At 42.1% G+C, this 24,681-nt stretch overlaps 1 protein-coding gene and 1 pseudogene across 3 annotated transcripts in view; both read left to right on the forward strand.

Annotated features, from left to right (window-relative positions):
* EIF2B3 (eukaryotic translation initiation factor 2B subunit gamma) overlaps positions 1 to 24,681 on the forward strand; it is a 144,986-nt gene that overhangs the window by 73,241 nt on the left and 47,064 nt on the right. For 2 of the 3 annotated variants that reach the window (XM_072772446.1, XM_072772447.1), the window contains exon 6: positions 23,899 to 23,988. The exons of the other annotated variant lie outside the window; for it this stretch is intronic. In XM_072772446.1, the coding sequence (XP_072628547.1) occupies positions 23,899 to 23,988 (90 nt within the window). The remainder of the gene's footprint in view (positions 1 to 23,898; positions 23,989 to 24,681) is intronic. 3 annotated transcript variants of the gene reach the window in all.
* On the forward strand, positions 203 to 15,790 carry LOC140603213 (eukaryotic translation initiation factor 4E type 2 pseudogene; annotated as a pseudogene).

The following is a 24,681-nucleotide window of genomic DNA, read 5'->3' on the forward strand; positions in this document are numbered from 1 at the left end:
TTGCTGTATAGTAGAGTTGGCAGGCTTAGACATTAAGTTCTTAGAAGCTAGTCATATATTTCTATAATTACTACAGGGTGGAGACTGTCTCATGCTTTCTCTTTCACCTCCCTGGGAACTAGCTGAAGGCTCCTTATGGTGGACTGTTAGTAAAAGGCCTCGTCCTAGTGGTCTCTGCCAAAGAGAGCAAGGTTTGGTCATGATGGGAGCAAAGAAGGAAATAGCCAGACAAGGTGAAAATGAAGAGCAGATGGACATGTATTCCTTCATAGCTGCTGATTTGGGGGCCTTGGGTAAGCGCTGGGGTCATTAACACCATTAACACAAGTTTCCTAGAACTAGATTACATTTTAGTTGTTGGTGGATTTTTTCCCCTCCATTCTTCTGACTTGTAATCTACACTCCAGTGATTCAGGATCTTTGATTTGTAGTTATAATAGGGCAGCTGGCTAGATAAATGAGCAGTAAAAATGTTCTTGCCCCCATTCCTATGACCCTCTAGGGTATTGTGCTCCTCCTGGCCTCAGTAAGATGGTGGGTAAAAAATAATTAAATTCAGATTTTCAAGCACTTTTAAATATGAGAATATGATACTTCCTATCTTTTTTTCTTCTTTTTTAACTGAATTTCCAAAGGCGGGGGGCTAGTTCTTATTGGGAAGGCACCAAAGTTATCTTGGAAAAGGCCTTTGTGTATGGAGAGCCTGAAACCTCTTAAGGTTTTCTAACTTTTCATACTGCTTGTAGGAGAAAGAGACAGTGATAATGGAATATACATCTCCTTTGTTTTCTCCCTTCTGAGAGAAGATGAAGTGTTTCCTTGATTGCAAAGAGAGAGTTCTGTTTTGAGGATCTCAGGCATGTTTGGTCCTGGAAAGGGAAATATTATAAGACATTTGGTCAAGTAGGACTTCTGCTGTCCCTATAGTCAGGTACAGAAGAAACAGTCTCCCCAACAAGCTGTTCAGTCATCAGACAGTACTGGTCACTTCACTCCAGCGGGCCCACATTCTACAACCTCAGTGGATTTGAAGATACCACGACTCCTTTCCTCCATGTCAAATTGATGCATTCATGACTTGGAGATGCATTATAAGGAGTAGAAAAGAGTGTTGCTGGTAGAAAGAGCATGTACTGGAAATTAAAGTCTAGAGATTTTGAAATTGAGTTATGAGACCAATCAGGTATATGACCTTGAGCAAATAACTTTGCTTCTCTAAACCTCAGTTTCCCTGACTGAAATTGGCTTAGTTTTTCTTTAAAGACGCCTCTCCAGCTCTCAGATTCCTGTGTTATTTCTGAAAGACATGTGTTTTTAATAATTCATAAGTAAAAGGTGTTTGTGCCAAATATTTAATAAGAAAGTCATGTAACTTTTCTCTAGTATTATGTTGTTTTCTTTTGAGCACTAGTCAAGGTTTTTCACTAGAAGGATAATGATAATATTAAAACAAACTTCTAAAGGATATCTTTTAAAATGGAATAAAATGTTTATACGTTCATCTTGTTTAAGTTTAGACATTTTTTTAACTCACTTCTTTAAAGTGATGTAGATTACTTGTAAAAGAACTTTCATGTCAGTGTCCTGAAACTTCTTCTTTTGGACTGGCTACAGACTTCAGAGGAAAATCTTCCGGTCTCCTTTCTAGGTGTGTAAAAGCTCTGGTGACAATTCCTGATTATTTCAGGGCTTCTGGAGGACAAATCAGGTTGCTGTTCAGCTTTCCATATGGCCATTTTGGGATTCAGCTTTTGGATATGCTGAATCTGCCACCACCTTCCTACTTTCCAGCTTCCAAAATTGTTTCACTATTCTCTCTTTTTTTTTTTTTTTTTAATTTTTATTTATTTATGATAGTCACACAGAGAGAGAGAGAGAGAGGCAGAGGGAGAAGCAGGCCCCATGCACCGGGAGCCCGATGTGGGATTCGATCCCGGGTCTCCAGGATCGCGCCCTGGGCCAAAGGCAGGCGCCAAACCGCTGCGCCACCCAGGGATCCCTCTCTCTTCTCTTAATCTTTGTCCTTGGAGTTTATACTCTTCCAAAAAACAATGAAGACAACAACAAAAACCCTTTACTGTCACTTTAATGAGCTTTCAAGAGGAATAGGGCTGGGGCACCTGGGTGGCTCAGTGGTTGAGCATCTACCTTTGGCTCAGGTTGTGATCCCAGCATCCTGGGATGAGCCCTGCATCAGGCTCCCCAGGGAGCCTGCTTCTTTCTCTGCATGTGTCTCTGCTTCTCTCTCTATGTCTTTCGTGAATAAATAAATAAAATCTTTAAAAAAAAAAAAAAAAGGAATAGGGCTGGGGTGCCTGGGTGGCTCAGTAGGTTAACTGTCTGTCTTTGGCTCAGTTTGTGGTCCCGGGTCCTTAGATGGAGCCCTGGAACCCTTATGTTATGTCAGGGCTCCCTGCTGAGCAGGGAGTCTGCTTCTCCCTCTCCCGCTGCCCCTCCCTGCTGCTCATGGTCACTCTCTTAGTAGACAAATTTTTTAAATCTTAAAAAAAAAAGAAGGAACAGGGCTTAATGCCTGTGTTTAATCTGCTGTCTTTACCTAGAAGCCTATTTCCTTCATTTCAGTCTCTATCTTTCAGTTCCTTGCTTTCGCCCCTCCTTCCCTCTTTCTCTTTTTCCTCTTTTTATCCCTCATTTCCTTCTTCATCCAGTCTAGACCCTGCGGTGTGTGACTTCAGTCATTTCCCCTCCATATCCTTGCTCACTGTCCTTTTGCTATATCCACCCTCATAACCCTCAACTTTGGATTACTTTAACATCTATTATTTTGTCTACTCCTACATCTGTTTTGTTCAAGTCACACCAGGAAAGATATTATGCAGGTTGTAAATTGGCACCACTATAAATTCATGGTTCCAATCTTAGCTGAACCCTTAAAGCCACTCTGAATTCTTGCACATTTCTCCTGAAACACTCTTCCACTTCTCTTAGCAGTTATTGTCAACCATTACCACCTTCTTATCTTAGAAAATTACTTGCCTCCTCCTCCTTCAAGAAAATCCTGGCTATCAGATACTGATTTTCCCAGCATACTACCCCTATCCGTAGTTTTATCTTTACCCAGACCTACCTTCACTTTCTTTTCTCTAGCCTTAGAGGAAGAAGTTTCCTGATCCCCTCACTTAATGCCTGTTTCCCCTGGAACCTTGTTCTGTGAGTTTTTCTAGCACTCTCCCAATTTTCAACTTGCTTTCTACTACTACTTTCCCCCCTACACCTATAAGCACATAGCTTGTAGGATAAGGCACAAATTCCTAAAGGCTCTTAGTCATCTAACCATGCCTACCCCTTTCATCCTTATATCTCACCATTCCACCTACAACCCCTGCTCAACACTCTGACCCTATAGGATGGAGAAGTGCTTGTAGTTCTGTGACTTCTGCTTTCTTTTTCAAGCTTCTGTCCTTTTGTTTTCACCATTCCTAACCTTCCTTCAGCCAGCTACCCTTCTCTACCTGGCTAAATACCTGCTCTTCTTTCAAGACTAAGTTCATATATTACTTCTCTATGAAGCTTTTTCTGACCCTCTTTGCACTAGGCAAAAGGTTTTAAGTAGGAGAATGACATGACCAGATTTCCCTTTTGAAAAGGTAACTCTGGGTAGAGTGTGAAGAATGGATTGGCATTTGGTAAGAGGATATAGAGAGACTAGGTAAGGGAGGGTATTCTAGTAATCCAGGTGAGAAATAATGATGGTTTGGACTAGGATATTGACAGTGGAGATGGAGAAAAGTGGATAAATTAGAGAAGGACTTAGCAGGTAAAAACTGAGGAGTTCATGTGTGTGATTGAACCTTGGGGCTAAGATGTGGAAAGGTGTCAGGAATGATTCACATTTCTGGTTTGAGCAGCAAGATAAATCAAGAGATGGGAGCAACTAAGTTTGTAGAGATAAGATCCAAAGTTCAGTTTGGGATATGCTGAATTTGAGGTACTTTTAGGATATTCAGGTAAAAGTGTCAGTAAGAGAGACGCCTGGGTGGCTCAGTGGTTGAGCATCTGCCTTTGGCTCAGGACGTGATCCCAGAATTCCAGGATCAAGTTGTTGTCCCCATGCCCCTCTCCCCACCCATCTCCCCCCACCATCAGGCTCCCCGCAGGGGGCCTGATTCTCCTTCTGCCTATGTCTCTGCCTCTTTCTCTGTATGTCTCCTGAATAAATAAAATAAAATCTTCTTTTATTTTTTTTAAGTATTTAATTTATTTATTCATGAGAGACACACAGAGAGGCAGAGACATAGGCAGAAGGAGAAGCAGGCTCCCCACGGGAAGCCCTATGTGGGACCTGATCCCAGAACTCTAGGATCACGACCGGAGCCAAAGGCAGCCGCTCAACCACTGAGCCACCCAGGCGCCCCAATAAAATCTTTTTTTAAAAAAAGTGTAACAAGTTTTATGTATATACTTAGAGCTCAGAGGATAGGACTATGCCTAAGATAAAAATTTGTAATCATTAATATATAGATGGTGATTAATGAAATGAACATGGGGGGATCCCTGGGTGGTGCAGCGGTTTAGCGCCTGCCTTTGGCCCAGGGCGTGATCCTGGAGACCCGGGATCGAATCCCACGTCGGGCTCCCGGTGCATGGAGCCTGCTTCTCCCTCTGCCTATGTCTCTGCCTCTCTCTCTCTCTCTCTCACTGTGTGCCTATCATAAATAAATTTTTAAAAAAAATTTTTTTTAAATGAAATGAACATGGATCGAATCACGTAGAAGAGAAGAAAAGAGAATTAGGAACAAACTTAGACCAGCTAGGGATCCCTGGGTGGCGCAGCGGTTTGGCGCCTGCCTTTGGCCCAGGGCGCGATCCTGGAGACCCAGGATCGAATCCCACGTCGGGCTCCCGGTGCATGGGGCCTGCTTCTCCCTCTGCCTGTGTCTCTGCCTCTCTCTCTCTCTCTCTGTGACTATCATAAATAAATAAATTAATTAATTAATTAATTAAAAAAAAAAAAAAAACTTAGACCAGCTAGAGGATCAAGGGCCTCCAAAGGAAACATAGAACAGCAAATAGAAGAGAAAAAGAAAACCAAGAGAACATAACATTGCAGGAGCCAGAGTGAGGAAGTAGCAGTAGTGTTGATATTGAGGTTAGGTAAGATGATAATTTAAAAATGATTACTGTGTGACAGACAGATCCCTAGAATGGTACCTGGCAAATAAGAGGGTTTGATAAACAATAGATAGATAGCTGTGATAGCAGAGAGACCAAATTATGGTGCTATTGCAGAAACCTAGACTGGAGAAAGGTTTACTGGGCCAGCATGGTAGCCTGTCATTAAATGTGCATTAGGATTAAGTGTCCAATACAAGTCTGCAAGGTAAGAACACCTTATGTATTTGTGTTGTGTACTGGATCCAAAGAAAAAGTTCTTAATTTTGTTAGACAAGGTAGCATTTTTTTTTTTTAGCAGTTTCCTTTCTTTAAAGATGTCTTTTTTTTTTTCTTTTTTAAAGATTTTATTTATTTATTTGACACACAGAGAGAGAGAGCACTACGGGGAGCAGCAGAGGGAGAGGAAGAAGAGGTTCCCCATTGAGCAGGGAGCCCAATGTGTGGCTCCATCCCAGGACCTCGGGATCACAGCCTGAGCCAAAGGCAGATGATTAACCCAACTGAACCAGCCAGCCCAAAGATTTTGTCTTTTACCACTAAATTGCATTACTACTGAGATGGCAGTTTTGCTGATGCCTTCCCTGCTTTGGAAGGCTTGCCCATACATTTTCTTCTTTATCGACTGACCATGCATATTTCTTCTCTCATTCTTCACAGCAAGGTTCAAACACATAATCTTTCTAATTATTTAAAATTTTTTTTTAATTTTTATTTATTTATGATAGTCACACAGAGAGAAAGAGAGAGAGGCAGAGACACAGGCAGAGGGAGAAGCAGGCTCCACGCACCAGGAGCCCGATGTGGGATTCGATCCCGGGTCTCCAGGATCGCGCCCTGGGCCAAAGGCAGGCGCCAAACCGCTGCGCCACCCAGGGATCCCAATCTTTCTAATTATTAACATCTAGGAGAGGGCAGCCCTGGTGGTGCAGCAGTTTAGTGCCACCTGCAGCCTAGGGCATGATCCTGGAGACCCTGGATCGAGTCCCACGTCAGGCTCTCTGCATGGTGCCTGCTTCTCCCTCTGCCTGTGTCTCTGCCTCTCTCTCTCTGTGTGGATAGCTGTGATAGCAGAGGGACCAAACCTCTGTGTGTCTCAATGAATAAATAAATAATCTTTAAAAAAAAAAAATCTAGGAGAAGAAGAGATTGGAGAACAAATATTCTAGAATAAGCAGATGCAACTCTAGTGAGGTTTTTTTTTTTAAGATTTATTTATTTATTCCTGAGGGGGTGGGGTGCAGAAAGGCAGAGACAGAGGCAGAGGGAGAAGCAGGCTCCATGCTCGGAGCCCAACGCGGGACTCAATCCCGGGACTCCAGGATTGCGCCCCGGGCCAAAGGCAGGCTCTAAACCACTGAGCCACCCAGGGATCCCCTCTAGTGAGTTATTATAGAGAGTCTTTATCAATTGATGGCATTATCATTCTGAATGTTTACAGATCAATCTTGAGTAGGATTCAGAATACTCACCATTACTGAAAATAGTTCATTACTTGTGTGGGACCACATGTTATGCTATGCACATAGAAGGCAAATGAAAAAGACTTACTGGGTTCATTAATCTGTAACTTTACCACAGTGAACATTAATGGATCAGATCTGTATACTAAACTTAGGATAGTTTCACTAGACTGTAAAGCTTTCCACTTCCTTGTTAAAAATATATATATAAAGTAAAAATGATCACTGTGTTTTACTAAAATGGAAGCCTTATTGAAGTGGGTAGAATGGAAGGTGATGAGATGGTGATAGCCCATTGGAAAATGCTTTTGATAGTTTGTGAAGGATAGGAGAGAGAAAGGACTGAGGGAGGAAAAGGGAGGCTTGAAAAAGGATTTTTTTTTTTTAAGATAGTCACAGAGAGAGAGAGAGAGAGAGAGAGGCAGAGACATAGGCAGAGGGAGAAGCAGGCTCCATGCAGGGAGCCCGACGTGGGATTCGATCCCGGGTCTCCAGGATCGCGCCCTGGGCCAAAGGCAGGCGCTAAACTGCTGCGCCACCCAGGGATCCCTGAAAAAGGATATTTTAATTTTGAAAAAAACAGAACATGCATTAAGGTTATACAAGCGATGTTTCCTATTAGGCAGCCCTTGAGGGTCCATCCAGCCTCTCTCTTTCTAAAGCTGCTGTGTGAGAGCTGGATTGAGAGAAGGAGATCCTCAACTGCTACCCCATCAGAGGCATAACTGTTACATTGGGACTAGCTCTCTTATTCAGTAGTCTGCCCCATTCCTATCCCAGCTTCTCATTCCCTGCTGTGCACCTAAGCTTGCCAACTCTTCTGAACTTATCAGGAATATTCTGGAGTACACCCAGACTCATCAGGCCTTTCCTGAAGTCTCCTAACCTTTGTTTCCAACGAGTCTGTATCTCTTATCAGAACATATACTCTTGGGGATCCCTGGGTGGCGCAGCGGTTTGGCGCCTGCCTTTGGCCCAGGGTGCAATCCTGGAGACCCAGGATCGAATCCCACGTCGGGCTCCTGGTGCATGGAGCCTGCTTCTCCCTCTGCCTATGTTTCTGCCTCTCTCTCTCTCTCTCTCTCACTGTGTGCCTATCATAAAAAAAAAAAAAAAAAGAAAAGAAAAGAAAAAAAGAACGTATACTCTTTCAGGACATTCAATAAGCATTATTTCATGCTTGCCTTATAAGGCACTGTTCTAGACATTATGCTGCTTATAATTAAGATCTCGTCTCAAATCTTCCTTCCCTGAAAGATGTGATAGTTACACATCATGAATGGAACATTAGTACTATAAGAGATTTTTTCTGATGAAATTCTGTATTAAGAAGGGAAAAAACTTACTAGATTAAGAGAATCAGGAAAAATTTTAGAAGAAAATGATTTTTGAGACTGGAGCTTTAAGAATTTATACATTTTAGGAGTAGTGGTGCACATGGATAGAGACAGTCTTTCTAGAAGGAACCATATGAGCAAGGGCACAGAGAAAGGAGAGCAAAACAACTAGGTCACTTAGTTCTCTGAAGCATAATAATATTATATGAAAGCATCTAGTATAAGCAAAAGGTAAGTCTTAAAGGTTTACAAAAATTAGTGATTACTAGGTTATATCTGTGTTTCATTTAATATTATAGACCTAATACCGTTCTGTTCCTAACACGTATCGGTCACTCAGGAGAAATTTTTTTTTACTCAACTATTGAATCCAAAGGGTAGGGAGTGCCTGGCAGGTTGTCTTGTAATGACTTTTTTTTTTTTTTTTTTTTTTTTTTGGTAATGACTTTTTAATTTGTTGTAACTCTAGCCATGCAAAGACTAGAACCAGGCTTTGAGAAATGAACCCGAGTGATCCTTTTTTTTTCTTTTTTTTTTAAGATAGATTTATTTATTTATTTATTTATTTATTTATGATAGACATAGAGAGAGAGAGAGAAAGAGGCAGAGACACAGGAGGAGGGAGAAACAGGCTCCATGCCGGGAGCCCGACCCCGGGACTCCAGGATCACGCCCTGGGCCAAAGGCAGGCGCTAAACTGCTAAGCCACCCAGGGATTCCCCCCCCCCCCCCCCAGTGATCCTTAACGGGTCCCTTGCCTCTGGCCATCTACATAATCAGCTTGAAACTAGATCTGAAAGACAGTAGGAATAATGCTTTGTGTCCTGGAAGAATTAAGGACTGAAAGATAGATGTGCTAAAAGGTCTTGCTAGGTCAGGAGTGCAAATTAATATGTCAGTTTTTACCCAGTTTCTATAGAGGGTTTAAATCTTGTTTATTACATTCTTTTTTTTTAATATTTATTTTTTATTCATGAGAGACCCAGAGAGAGAGAGGCAGAGACACAGGCAGAGGGAGAAATAGGCTCCATGCAAGGAGCCTGACATGGGACTCAATCCCGGGACTCCGAAGATCATGCCCTGGGCCAAAGGCAGGCGCTAAACCACTGAGCGACCCAGGCATCCCTATTAAATTCTTTAGACATAATGGACCAGGCAGTTTAGAAAAATAACTTGAGAGAGTTCTCTTTTCCGGGCTTGTCTTTGAGTAGGAGCTCTTTGTCAATGAGGCTATGCATATTGCTGTCTAGGGCACCTCTTGTGAAGGATGATGGACATTCCAGACCTCAGCAGGTTCCAGATTACTTAATAAATAAAAATAAACCTAATCGAACTAGAAAATTAATTGTAAGTAATACAGAATTAATTCACAAACCTATCCTTAAGGTTCTTTTCTCCCAGGACCACTTCTTTTTTATTTATTTTTTGAAAGATTTTATTTATTTATTCATGAGAGACACACACACAGAGAGAGGGGAAGAGAGAGAGAGAGGCAGAAACACAGGCAGAGAGAGAAGCAGGCTCCATACAGGGAGCCTGATGCAGGACTCGATCTCGGGACTCCAGGATCATGCCCTGGGCCAAAGGCAGATGCTCAACCACTGAGCCACCCACGTATCCCCACTTCTCTTTTTTTTATTTTTTATGTAGCCTCCATGCCCAACGTGGAGCTGAACTCATGACCCTGAGATCAAGAGTTGCATGCTCTACCAACTGAGCCAGCCAGGCGCCCCTTTTTAGGACTAGTTCTGACAGCAATTTTTATATCAATCAGAGAAACAGAACTACTGTGAGTGATACAGACTAAGGATTTATTATACAATTGTGAAAACTGGTAGAGCAGTGTATGCATGCTATTGCTTCTATGTCTAGTGTTCAGAGTGAGATTGCTATTAGTCAGCCAGACCAACAGTCAGAAAGGAAAGCTGGATGTGGACAAGAGCAAGAACAAACAGGGACCCACAAGGACAAACTGGAACCTACATATATTTGTCACCACCTTCAGCCTCATTGCTGTGGGGGACCTGCAGGAGAAGCTGGCATCCTTCACCACAGAACTACACAATAATTGGCTCAGGACTCAAGAGAAGCTAAAGGAAGATATCTGATAGGGTCTAGAGGAGCTGTAAGTCTGGATATTGTTCCATGCCTACTATATGAGTGACATCATGAGCAAGTTGCCAGTATGCAATACCATCCACTGACCTTTAAAACGTAAAAAATGTGGCTGAGGCTTTACTTCTGCCTTGTATTTTTTTTATTTTTTTTTAAAGACTTTATTCATTTATTCATGAGAGACAGAGAGAGAGAGGCAGAGACACAAGCAGAAGGAGAAGCAGGCTCCATGCAGGGAGCCCGATGTGGGACTCGATCCCGGGACTCCAGGATCACACCCTGGGCCAAAGGCAGGTGCTCAACCACTGAGCCACCCAGGCATCCCGTATTTTATTTTATTTTTTTAAGATTTTATTTATTTAACAAAGAGCAAACAAAAGGAGAGGGAGAAGCAGGCTTCCCACTAAGCAGGGAGCCTGATGCAGGGCTCAGTCCCAGGACCCTGGGATCATGATCTGAACCAAAGGCAGATTCTTAATTGAGCTCCCAGACACCTCAATCCAAATGCTTTAATATGACGTGTAAGCATAGAAGGCTTTTCAGGATCTGACCTGGCTGCCTGCCTCTCCAGCTTGAACCTTTATCATTGTATCTTGGAATTTTTTTTATACCTCTTTGCCTTTATTGACCCTAGCACTCAATTAAAATATATTTTTCCTACTTTGCCTGCTTCATAAGTTTCTCATCTTGCAGAGCCAACCTCCAGCTTCATCCATCCCTGTAAAACCTTATCACATTCCTGCTTTCTTAGACAGCTCATTGCATCCTCTTCTGTACCAGCTCCCTACATAATAATATATGTATTGTATACCACGTTATACTATACAATGGGTTTTTTTGACATGTAGTCTTCCCTACTAGATTTTGAGCTGCTGAGGGCAACATCTGTTTATTTCAGCTCTTGTCTTTTTACCAAGCTCATGATACCGTGGCTCATGATAATAATAATAACAGTTGTCAGTTAATGGGTACCTAATGTATCACAAATACCATTCAATGTACTTTGAGTAATTTCTAATCATCCTAATAATTCTGTATTAGGTAGGTAATATGATCAATCTCCACATTTGTTGTATAAAATTAGTGAATATATTAATCTAAGATTAAAAGTTGCAATCAGGGATCCCTGGGTGGCACAGCGGTTTGGCGCCTGCCTTTGGCCCAGGGCACGATCCTGGAGACCCGGGATCGAATCCCACGTCGGGCTCTCAGTGCATTGAGCCTGCTTCTCCCTCTGCCTGTGTCTCTGCCTCTCTCTCTCTCTCTCTCTCTCTCTGTGACTATCATAAATAAATACAAATTAAAAAAAAAAGTTGCAATCATTTTCCAACTTCTCTTAAGGCAGTGGAACCTTTTCTTTAGGTGAAATCTTATGGAAAAGCTTAACACATAAAACAAAGAACATGGAGTTTTTCTGATTCAGATTTCCTGTAGTTTCCTAAAGTACCTCTACAAAACTCTGGAACTTTGAAGTACAATACTTCATTTTAAAATAAGGAAACTAGGGATCCCTGGGTGGCGTAGCGGTTTAGCGCCTGCCTTTGGCCCAGGGCGCAGTCCTGGAGACCCGGGATCGAGTCCCACGTTGGGCTCCCGGTGCATGGAGCCTGCTTCTCCCTCTGCCTGTGTCTCTGCCTCTCCCTCTCTCTGTGTGACTATCATAAATAAATAAAAATTAAAAAAAATAAAAATTAAAATAAAATAAAATAAGGAAACTAGCATGAAGAAAGATTTTGCCATATGTAGTGGCAAGGTGAAAGCCAGAACCCTGGGGGTTCCCTGGGTGGCTCAGTGGTTTAGCGGCTGCCTTCGGCCCAGGGCATGATCCTGGAGTCTGGGGATCAAGTCCCACATTGGGCTCCTTGCACAAAGCCTGCTTCTCCTTCTGCCTGTGTCTCTCATGAATAAATAAATAAAATCTTAAAAAAAAAAAACAGAACCCTGACTTTCAACTCAGTGCTACACCAAACCGCCTTTTAATTTTGATTTAGTTCACTGTTAAATCAGTGATATCCATCACAGAATATAAATTGCCATTAGTCTCAAGATACTAAATATGCTAGAGACATAGGAGATGATTCTGTTTTATATACCTCTACTTTGACCTATACATATAACGTGACATCTACTTCCTTTATTTATTTATGTTTAAGTAAGTTCTATGCCTAATATGGGGCTTGAACTCACAACCCTGAAATCAAGATTTACATGCTCTACTGACTGAGCCAGCCCAGGTACCCAAGACCTACTTCTTTAGAATAAAGATCAAGGGACACCTGGGTGGCTCAGTGGTTGAGCATCTGCCTTCAGCTCAGGGTATAATCGGGGTCCAGGATCAAGTCCCACATCGGTGTTCTTATGGGAAGCCTGCTTCTCCCTCTGCCTATGTCTCTGCCTCTCTTTCTCTGTCTCTCTCATAATAAATAAATAAAATCTTAAAAAAAAAAAAAAGAATAAAGATCAAAATCCTTAATGTGGCCTAAAACCTCTGTAGCTTCATCTTGTGCCTCTCCTCATCTTGTTTTGTGTGTTTTATCACTACGGGGCAGCTTTAGTTCCTCACACTCACCAGTCGGCCTCAAGATCTTGGTGCTTGTTTTCTCGGCCAGGGTGCCCATCTCAGTTTCTCCACCCCTTTCACCTTGCTAATTCCTGCTCATCTTTCAAGTCTAAGCTTAAACAGAAGTTTCCCATCATCTTCCAGCCTAGGCAAGATCCCTTGTTACACTCTTCCATAACATTCTGTGCTTGCCATTCATTTATTGCACACCTAAAATAATTCATTTCCATTACACTGTACACTTCATGCAACTTTCTTTTTTTTTTTTTTTTTTAAGATTTTATTTATTTATTCACAAGAGACACAGAGAGAGAGGCAGAGATACAGGCAGAGGGAGAAGCCGGCTCCCTGCGGGGAGCCCAATGCAGGACTTGATCCCGAGTCTCCAGGATCACACCCTGGGCTGAAGGCGGCGCTAAACTCCTGAACTACCAGGGCTGCCCTTCCTGCAATTTTCATGTCCATTTTGTTCACTTCAATATCCCATATGCTTGGCATAAAGTAGTTATTCAGTGAATATAAGCGCTAGAGACTGTTGGCTAGAGGTGTGAATTCATTGCTTTTTTTTTTAAGATTTTATTTATTTATTCATGAGAGACACAGAGGGAAAGAGACAGAGACATAGGCAGAGGGAGAAGCAAGCTCCATACAGGAAGCCCAATGTGAGGCTCGATCCTGGGACCCCGGGTCACACCCTGAGTCAAAAGCAGATGCTCAGCTGCTGAGCCACCCAGGTGTCCCAATTTTTTTTTTTTTAAGATTTTACTTATTTTTCATGAGAGACACAGAGAGGTAGAGACATCAGCAGAGGGAGGAGCAGGCTCCCTGGAGAGGGCCTGATGTGGGACTCATCCCAGGATCCCGAGATCAGGAACTGAGCCAAAGGCAGACGCTCAACAACTGAGCTACCCAGGAATCCTGAATTAATTGCTTTTAACGTGAACTAAAATAATTTCCTTTTGTTTTTCAGTCAGTACAATGAGGAGCAGCACTTAGAACTTTTTTTTTCTTAGTTTTTACTTGTTTTTTCATGAGAGACACAGAGACATAGCAGAGGAAGAAGCAGGCTCCCTAAGAGGAGCCCAGTGCAGAACTTGATCCCAGGACCCGAATCACAACCTGAGCCAAAGGTGTCTAGATGCTCAACCACTGAACTACGCAAGTGCCCCAGCACTTAGAACTCTTAAGAGCTCTTCCAGCTCTGGAAGTCTCTGTCTGCTACTTTGAGTGTAGGGCTTTCCCTTCAACACAGCTGCTTTTCTTGGACGGGGCCTGAGCACCAGTGGTGCCGTAGCCCACCCTGCTGCATAGGCAGACCTTTGTTTTGGAACTGTATATGCACACGTGATGATCAGTGGTCTGTCATTCCTGCCACTTACAATACCACCAAGATCAGGCATTTGGGGTGGTCTGGCAAGTAAGCGCCTCCCTATAAAACAGCTACCAGGTAGTTATGCAACAGGTGCTTGCCCCGGAATCTGTCTCATTAGAATTATAGATAGAATTATAGATAACTGCTTCTGAGCAACCTTAGTCTCTAGTTTCTTTTAAACTATAATGATTAGACATGCAGCTGCAGCAGAGGGGACACCACGTCTGCACCCATGGTCTCCCTTCCCCACTTTCTTCCTGCACTTCCCACTCCTCCCCATGCCCTCCCAAGGCTGCTGACCCTGAAGAGCTGCCCAGAGCTCCCCAGAAGACTAGGTGGTGAATACTTATTCTGCTGGAAAACAGAAGAGTACTATTTTTTAAAAGATTTTATTTATCCATTCATTATATATATAATGAATATATATATAATGAATATATATATATATAGAGAGAGAGAGAGAAGAGAGAGACAGAGAAGGGGGGTGGGGAGAGAGAAAGAGGCAGATCCTGGGTCTCCAGGATCCCACCCTGGGCTGAAGGCGGCGCTAAACCGCTGAGCCACTGGGGCTGCCCCAGAAGAGTACTTCTTGAGCAAAAAGTATGCCTCTCTGGTGGAGCGGAAGTCACTCCATGAGGCAGTGGTGACAGCGGCAGTGAGAGGATGAAAAGTTCGACGCATTGAAAGATGATGACAGTGGGGACCATGATCAGAATGAAGAAAGCAGCACAAAGAAAGATAGTGAGAAGGAAAAAAATGGAACGAGACAAAAGTCAGGGCAGCAGTAAGAGGAAGGCTGTTGTCCCTGGGCCAGCAGAGCATCCCCTGCAGTACAACTATACTTTCTGGTACTCCAGAAGAACCCCCAGCCGTTCCACCAGCTCACAGAGCTATGAACAGAATATCAAACAGATCGGCACCTTTGCCTCTGTGGAGCAGTTCTGGAGGTTTTATAGCCACATGGTATGTCCTGGAGACCTGACAGGCCACAGTGACTTCCATCTCTTCAAAGAAGGGATTAAGCCCATGTGGGAGGATGATGCAAATAAAAATGGTGGCAAGTGGATTATTCAACTGCAGAAGGGCTTGGCATCCCATTGCTGGGAGAATCTCATCCTGGCCATGTTGGGGAAACAGTTCATAGTTGGGGAGATCTGTGGGGCTGTGGTCTCTGTCCGGTTTCAGGAGGACATTATATCAATATGGAATAAGACTGCCAGTGACCTAGCAACTACAGCCCACATCCGGGATACCCTTAGGCGAGTGCTTAAACTACCTCCCAACACCATTATGGAGCACAAAACCCACACCAACAGCATCAAAATGCCAGGCAGGCTGGGCCCCCAAAGGCTCCTTTTTCAAAACCTCTGGAAGCTGCGGTTGAATGTGCCATGACCCTCTCCCTCTCTGGATGGCACCATCATTGAGGCTGGCATCATCGGAGTCTCTTGCTCTGTTGGTGTGCTACCTGGAAGATCCTTCTGTCCTGGACAAGAGGAATTGGAAGAGCATTTTATGTTTTAAGAACAGGCTGATACGCAGCAGCTACAAAAACAGCTGAGATCACTTAATAAATGGTGCTAAACTAAAAAAAAAAAAAAAAAGTATGCCTCTCAAGTTCACGCACCACCTAAATGTTGATGATATCACTCATTCTGTGAAGAACGAAAGGAAAAATCTTTTGGAAGATGACTCAGATGAAGAAGAGGACTATTTTTGTTATTCATACATATATTTTTTAAGTTCAATTTATTAAAAATAAAAATTAAAAAATATAACACTGGGCAGCTCCCATGGCTCAGTGGTTTAGCACCGCCTTCAGTCCAGGGCGTGATCCTGCAGACCCAGGATTGAGTCCCACATCAGGCTCCTTGTATGGAGCCTGCTTCTGTCTCTGCCTGTGTCTCTGCCTCTCTGTGTGTGTGTGTCTCTCATGAATAAATAAATAAAATCTTATAAATAAATAAATCAATCAATCAATCAATCAATCACCAATAAGAACATAAAATAATAAGCATCACTGAAGGTATAAAATGAACAAAGTACACAGCACATTGTATTTTCAGCAGCATGAGGATACCAAACATTTGTTTACAGTTTTATAGTTTAATATATATTCTGCTAAGTGTTTTAGTAGGGTGGCGCTCTCCTGATTTTATAGGTGATAAGATGTAGGTTCTAAGAGACTGCCTTACCCTAAGTAGAGATAGCAAGAGTTGAGTTGAGAATGTATAGGGTTAAATGAGCCCCTCACAGTCTCCAAAATGATTCCATTCATACCACGATTGTTTATGACCGAGTATTTCTTTAAATCAGTACTGGCTGATTAAAACGGTATATTTCTTTAAATCCATATTGGCTCTGCTTTGCAGCCACTACTTCCATGTTGCCAAAAGCACTGGATTTCCTGCCCTCAAAATACCAAAAGGCATTTCATTCTATAAAGAATCAGACATGAAAAAAAAAAAAAAAAAGAATCAGACATGATGCACTTCCCTTCTGGTGTTAGAGGATGACAGGCGTGGGTTAGTGCTGAAGAACAGGGCACTGGTCACTCTGGCCTTGAAGTCTATAGCTATTAGGGGAACACAGTCCAGCTTGCTTTATGAATTTCTCTCGTCTAATGACATCTTACAAAGTGCTCCAAGAGTGTATTAAACCGAGGAGTTAGTAGGCAGTACAGCAGACATAAGGACCTTAGGGCCTTCTAACTCTGTTGTGAAGCTCTCAGTAGTAGACCTCTTAACTCTGACCCCTTTGTTTTACGAGTAGGAAACCTGAGACTCAGAAGAGGATAGGACTCTGGGCACAGGAGGAATTTCTGGCAGAGAGCAGCAGCCTAGTGTGTGTCTTGAATCAGACCAAGGCCAAAGAAAGGCTTAACCAACTGAGCCACCCAGGCACCCCAAAAGGGAACTTTAAATCATTATGTTTAAGGCAAAAATAACCAGCCTAGGGCAGCCCTGGTGGCTTAGTGGTTTGGCGCCGCCTTCAGCTCAAGGTGTGATCCTGGAGACCCGGGATCAAGTCCCACATCAGGCTTCCTGCATGGAGCCTGCTTCTCCCTCTGCCTGTGTCTCTGCCTCTCTTTCTCTGTGTGTCTCTCACGAATAAATAAATAAAATCTAATAAATAAATAAATAAATAAATAAATAAATAAATAAATAAATAACCACCCTAAGGACATTTGGGTAGTTAAGTTGGTTAAGCCTCTGACTTGATTTCTGCACACGTCATGATCTCAGGGTCATAAGTTCTGGTCCTCCATCAGGCTCTGCGCTTGCCATGGAGCCTGCTTAAGATTTTCTCTCTGCCCTCTGGCCCTCCACCCCTGCTCATGTGTGCATGTGCACTATAAATAAATAAATCTTCTTTTAAAAAATGTACAAACGGCTAATAAGCACATGAAAAAATTCTCAATCGTTAGTCACTAGAGAAATGCAAATTTAAACCTTCACACCCACTAGAATGACTATAATCAAAAAGACAGAAAAAGGCAAACCTATAGACAAGAGGCAGATTGGTGATTGCCTGAAACTGAGAGTGAGAAAGGAAAATTGGTTGGTTGCATTGTCATGTAAGATTTTTTCTGAATGAGGGGCAGCCGGTGGCTCAGGTTTAGCACCGCCTTCCACCCAGGGTGTGATTCTGGAGACCCAAATTCAAGTCCCACGTCAGGCTCCCTGCATGGAGCTTGCTTCTGCCTCTGCCTGTGTCTCTGCCTCTTTCTCTCTGTCTGTGTCTCTCATGAATAAATAAATAAAATCTTTAAAAAAAAAAAAGATTTTTTTCCAAATGATAGAAATGTTCTGTAACTGGCTTGTGGTGGTAGTTGTACAGCTGTACATATTTTCTAAAAATAATTTACTTGTACACCTAAAACAAGTGAATTTTAATATAAATTATACTTCAGGGGCACCTGGGTGGCTCAATGGTTAAGAGTGTGCCTTTGGCTCAGGTCATGATCCTGGGGTCCTGGGATTGAGTCCTGCATCAGGCTCCCCACAGGGAGCCTGCTTCTCCCCCTGCCTATGTCTCTGCCTCTCTCTCTCTGTGTCTCTCATGAATAAATAAATAAAATCTTTAAAAAAAAATTATACTTCAGTAAACAAACTGATGGTTACCGGAGGTGAGGTAGGGGGAGAGATGGATAAAATAGGGGATTAAATAGTACACTTATGATGAGTACTGGGTAATGTATAGAATTGTGGAATCACTATATTGTACACTTGAAAGTGATAGAACATTGTGTGTTAACTATACTGGAATTAAAATTTAAAAACTTTTTAAAATTTTGCCTCTAGAGGGGACCTGTATGGCTCAGTCAGTTAAGCATTAGCTCTTGATTTCAGCTCAGGTCATGATCTCAGGTTTGTAAGATTGAGCCCTCTTTCTCTAAAATAATTAATAAAATCTTTTTAAAATGAGAGAGAGTTGGGGATCCCTGGGTGCCTCAGCCATTTAGGGCCTGCCTTTGGCTCAAGGTGTGATCCTTGAGTCCCAAGACCAAGTCCTGCGTCGGGCTTGCTGCATGGAGCCTGCTTCTGCCTCTGCCTGTGTCTCTGCCTCTCTCTCTCTCTGTGTGTGTGTGTGTGTGTGTGTGTCTCATGAATAAATAAATAAAATATTTTTTTAAAAAAGAGAAAGAGAGTGTGTGTTTAAAAATAAAATGTGTAGAGAAGGAAGGATTCCTGGAGAAGTAAACTTACATAGAAAAGAATGCTCAGGATATGGGGAGACAGAATAAAAGAGTGAAGAAAAAAAAAAACCTAAAGGCCAAAAGGAGAAGGGCAGAAGGAAGTGGGAAATACAATAGACAGTTGCCTCTCTAGAGCAAAGTGGGACTCAGTGGTGCCAGTACCCTGCACTACCTCACTTTACCCATAGTCAAACTGCAAGGGTGTTAGAAGTTGAAGGAACCTTAGCAGTCAAATAGTTGTTTCAGAATGAGTGGAGTCAGAAATTTGGAGAGCTTTTTGGATATGTGAAATCAGCAACAGAAATTTGGAACTCATGTAGGAAAATAAGGCTGTGGGGCTAATGCCTGACAGCTAAATATCATGCCACCTGAGATATCTGTCCCAGCAGGACTCAGAATGAGGCCTTCACTCCGGGAATGCAGTATGCAGATATGTGTGCTTGTGTGCAGTTTGTTAGAACTGTCAAAGCCAGAGCTCAGTTTGGCACACTCAGTTTGGCAGGTGTAGACACTCTATTATACAGACGGGCTAAGGACTTTCATGAAGATACTTTAAAAGCCCTTGATCTTTGTGGTTAAACGGTAAATGCCTACTCTTGGATCTTTTCCAGTATTTCTTTTGTGTATACATTCCTTGTTTATTCCAAAATAATATTATTAATATGAACTATTAATAATTGTTATAATTATTTCACCTATTGGTTTTTGTTCCTTGCTTTAAAAATTGATATTCGGGCAGCCCGGGTGGCTCAGCGATTTAGTGCCACCTTCGGCCCAAGGCATGATCCTGGAGACCCAGGATCAAGTTCCACATCTGGCTCCCTGCATGGAGCCTGCTTCTCCCTCTGCCTGTGTCTCTGGCCTCTCTCCCTCCCTGTGTCTCTCATGAATAAATAAATAAAATCTTTTAAAAATAAATAAATAAATAATAAAAATTGATATTCCTAGGATTCCTGGGTGGCTCAGCAGTTGAGCATCTGCCTTCGGCTCAGGGCTCGTGATCCCGGGATCCAGGATCAAGTCCCTCACTGGGCTTCTTGCAGAGAGTCTGCCTCTCCCTCTGCCTGTGTGTCTGCCTCTCTGTCTCTCACGAATAAATTTAAAAAAAAAAATCTTTAAAAAAAAAAGCTATTCCTGTTTTTAAAATCATAAAAACATGATAATCATAAAAACATTTCTCTCAAAATTTTATTTTTTTTAAGGATTTATTTATTTATTCATTCAGAGAGAGCGAGAGAGAGGCAGAGACACAGGCAGAGGGAGAAGCAGGCTCCATGCAGAAAGCCTGATGTGGGACTCGATCCTGGGTCTCCAGGATCACACCCCGGGCTGCAGGCGGCGCTAAACCGCTGCGCCACCAGGGCTGCCTCTCTCAAAATTTTAAACATTACAACTTCAAATTCTAAAATCCACTTAAAAATCTAAAATAGGAAAAAAAAAATCTAAAATAGGTCTATAAAAATAACCCAGATATATTCTTTATGTTAATGGCTTCTGTTGTCTTAGGTTTCCTAGACTTTTGTATCTTTCCCCATCATCTGTTCTACTTTTCAAAGTTCTTCTTTTCTTCTCTATTCCCTATTTCTTTTTTTTTATAATAGACCATTTTAACAGCATTTTTTTAAAGATTATTTTATTTAAAGATCCCGGATCTCCAGGATCACACCCTGGGCTGAAGGCGGCGCTAAACCCATGGGCCACCGGGGCTGACCCTGTCTTTAATTTTTTTTTTTTTTTTTAAGATTTGTATTCATTTATTCATGAAAGAGAGAGAGAGGCAGAGACACAGGCAGAGGGAAAGCGGGCTCCATGCAGGGAGCCTGACACGGGACTCCATCCCAGGTCTCCAGGATCAGGCCCTGGGCCGAAGGTGGCGCTAAACCGCTGAGCCACCAGGGCTGCCCTTTAAAAATTTTTAAGACATAAAATTACAACTATTTCTAATGTCTTACCCATTTCCATTTACTGTTTTCTTTATGTTCTACAAATTCAAAGGATCTTCCTGGCCTGGAGCAGTCAGTCTGTTAACCCAGATTTTACTGGTGCCTCTTTGAGGTTTTTGGTTTTATTTGTTTTGCTTTAAAATATCAATCATTATTTCTTACTTTTACTATCATTCAAAAATAATAAAATGAAATAAGGAAACCACCATTTTGATAACTTAAATACCATTAGTCTCCAGTCCTGAGATTTACATTCACTACAAATTTAAGCTGAAAGAAAAGAAAAATCTCTGCATTTTGGGCCATCTCTGTTCCTTCATTATATTCCAGATATGTAGTTAAATCTCTAACCTGAATATACCAGGTAAGTTTTTAGAACTTTTCTTTCTTAAAAATGGAAGAATTTATTGTTGTTGTTTTACCCACTTGAAGGGATAAGCTGAAAAACCTTTGTAAATTATAAAATGATATATTAATGTTACTACTATGTATGCTAGGGGTTGATGAGTTTATTCAAACTTTTATTTATTCAGACTTTTTAAATTTTTATTTTTTTATATAAAAGATTTTATTTATTCATAGGAGACACAGAGAGAGAGGGAGGCAGAGACACAGGCAGAGGGAGAAGCAGGCACCATGCAGGAAGCCCAATGTGGGACTCCAGATCATGCCTTGAGCCAAAGACAGACACTCAACCACTGAACAACCCAGGCATCCTCAAACTTTTTTTTAAGATTTTATTTATTTGAGAGAGAGAGAGAGAAAGAGAGAGATCATGAGCAGGGGGAGGGGCAAAGGGAAAAGCACACTCCCCACTGAGCCCAACACCAAGATCATGACCTGAGCCAAAGGCAGATGCCTAACAGACTGAGCCACCCAGGCATGCTACTTATTTCAAATTCTTAAGTTATTCCTTTCCAGTGTGTATAATACAAGTTGACCTCAACTATAAAAATGAGAGTAATGTATCTACCTCATAAAGTAATTATGAGGATTAAATAATATAGGTAGAGTGCATTGAATGATTCAAGAAATTTATAAGCCAAGGGCCTGAACAGGAGAGTGTAACTTTCCAAATTGGTTAGGTCAAGGGAGAGAATTATCAAAGTGTGGACTTCATTATTTTTTAAGATTTTATTTATTTGAGAAAGAGAGAGTACATGAGGAGGAGGGGCAGAGAGAGAAGCAGACTTGTCACCGAGTAGGGAGCCCGTTGTGGGGCCATGACCTGAGCCAGTGGCAGATACTTTAGACTGAGCCACCCAGGCGTCCCTAGGATGTGGACTTCATATGAAACTCCGGCACCACAAAGTAACCACATTCACATTTGTAAAATTCTGTTTTCTCAGGAACTTCTTAGTACTCAAAAATCTAAAGATTGGGAAGTATCTTCTACTTTCTTCATCCTCTTTGTATACATTAATTGGCTTGCGGGGCAGGTGAGCAGGTTATGAGAGTGGGGTCCTAAGTCTGACAACTCTGTTGCTTCCCCCTCCTAATCTCCTAAAAGAGTGGAAGCCTAGGGTGGTGTACCTTAACTTACTTGATAAATTATTTCTAGGGTATCTAGATCTCATGAGAGTAATTTTCCTTAAAACTAACCAGTCAGGGCAGCCCCGGTGATGCAGCAGTTTAGCGCCGCCTGCAGCCTGGGGTGTGATCTTGGAGACCCGGGATTGAGTCCCACGTCGGGCTCCCTAAATGGAGCCTGCTTCTCCCTCTGCCTGTGTCTCTGCCCCTCTCTGTGTGTGTCTATAAATAAATAAAATCTTAAAAAAAAAAAACTAACCAGTCAAAGCAAAGTAACACAATATAGAAGAAAAATGATAACCAATAGCTATGATTAGAATCTCTGTTTTTCTACCTTCTTCTCTTCTCTCCGTCATTTATCTATTTTTATTAAATAAAATTACCTGGGACATTATAAGTATGGCATTTCTTTTTCTTTTTATTTTTAAGATTTATTTATTTATTCATGATAGACACAGAGAGAGAGAGAGGCAGAGACACAGGCAGAGGGAGAAGCAGGCCCCATGCCCGGAGCCCGACACAGGACTCGATCCCAAGACTCCAGGACTGCGCCCTGGGCCGAAGGCAGGTGCCAAACCACTGAGCCAGCCAGGGATCCCCAAGTGTGGCATTTCTTAAGACTGAAACCAAAATGGCAAACTAAAATAGCAACTAAGCAGATGCCTTAATTTGACCTAATTCATTCATTTGTTTGTTTATTCAACAGCTATTTATCAAACATAATCTCTGTGTGAGGTACAAAGCTAAGTGCTAAGGCTATAAAGATAAATGTCTGGCCTCAGGGAACTTCCAGTCTAGGGGGAGAGAGAGCCAAGTAAGTAGGCTGTTACCTTACTGGATAACTTATCTGATATAGACAGAACTGCTGTGGGAACATAAACTTGGGTGGTCAGTGAAGGTTTCCTGGAGGAAGTATATGTGGGAAAAGTCCCAATGAATACATAAGAGTAGGGAGTTAGTGAGTATTCATGGAATTTTACTTCATCTTCTGTGAAAATGAAGTAATACAGGCCAAATCCTAGAGGGAAGCATGGCTGAAGTATGGCCTGCAGGAAGGAGGTCAGTTGGAGTAAAAGGAAAATGTTAGTTATAAGAATTTTGGTCAACAACTGGGTGGTTCAGTCAGTTAAGTGGCCTAGGATCAAGCCCCACGTTGGGCTCTGCACTCAGCGGGGAATCTGCTTCACTAGTCTCTCTCTGCTCCTCCCCCTGCTCGCCCTCATGCTTACTCACTCTCTTTAAAATGAATAAATCTTTAAAAAAAAAAAGTGTGGGGATCCCCAGGTGGCTGGGATCCCCGGGTGGCTCAGTGGTTTGGCATCTGCCTTTGGCCCAGGGCATGATCCTGGAGTCCCGGGATCAAGTCCCACATCGGGCTCCCTGCGTGGAGCCTGCTTCTCCTCTGTCTGTGTCTCTGCCTCTCTCTCTATCTGTGTCTCTCATGAATAAATAAATAAAATCTTAAAAAAAAAAAAAGTGTGAATAGGAGTTTGTGATAGAATAAAAGAATGTGACATGTCATTGATTTGATGGTTCACCTAAAGGCCTCATTAAGTGTGAGATAGAAGACCTTTTTTTTTGTGGTAGGATCAGAACTATTATCCACCATTTTGGTCTCCCCAGAGTAGAAGACCAGTGGGCAACATGACTTTAACCCTTATAAACTTTTTAATGCCTACTACCTAATAATATGATAGAACCCATGTTACTTGATTTTGAGCCCCTTCTCTCTTATTGTTTTTGCAGGCACCCAAGAATACATTTCCACACAGGCCTTGTGGACGCCCATCTCTACTGCTTGAAAAAATACGTTGTGGACTTTCTAATGGAAAATAAGTAAGAAAGAGAGAGATAGAATCAAACTCAACAGTGTTTAAACTGTCTTGGTTCTTAGTTAAGGTTTTAAACCTTGAATATTAGATAACTGGTTTATATAAATAGGTTGATTCTCGCCTTTGTTTTAAAAATGAAATTTTGTTAAGCCAACAAAATATTTTTGTAAAATAATAGTAACCTATGATACCTCTCTGCACAATTCCAGACTCTTCTTCTGCAAAGTTGAGCTCACTAACTCTAGTGCTAATTCATCTCCAAGCAGGTGTCCCTCCCCTCTTAGCAAAGGTTCAGAGACTTACCCAGGAAGAGGGGGGCAAAAAGTTTCCCTCCAATTTTGGAAAAGTCCACCTCACTAAGTGAACTTTGATGAATGCAGAGAGACAAAAATTGGTAGTTTTTCTGACTACTTCAAGAACAGAATTGTGGGCCTTTAAATACTTTCTGCAGACTGTGTCTGGCAGATCACAGGACTTGAGTTTCCAAAGGAAAAAGCCTCCTCTGAGGTGTTAATCTCAAGGGTTTTTGTTTGTTTGTTTGTTTTTACAGTAAATGCAGTTAGAATCCAGAGGAACAGGTAGGAAAAGATTTCATAATTGTATGGTTAAGTAGAGGAGCAGCTCATCTCCCTTGATGGCTGCTAGATAAGTTTCTGCCTTGAATAACACTGATGCACTGGAAAGCAAGTAGGCTGGT

Source organism: Canis lupus, chromosome 13, assembly GCF_048164855.1.
Source record: "Canis lupus baileyi chromosome 13, mCanLup2.hap1, whole genome shotgun sequence".
NCBI lineage: Eukaryota > Metazoa > Chordata > Mammalia > Carnivora > Canidae > Canis > Canis lupus.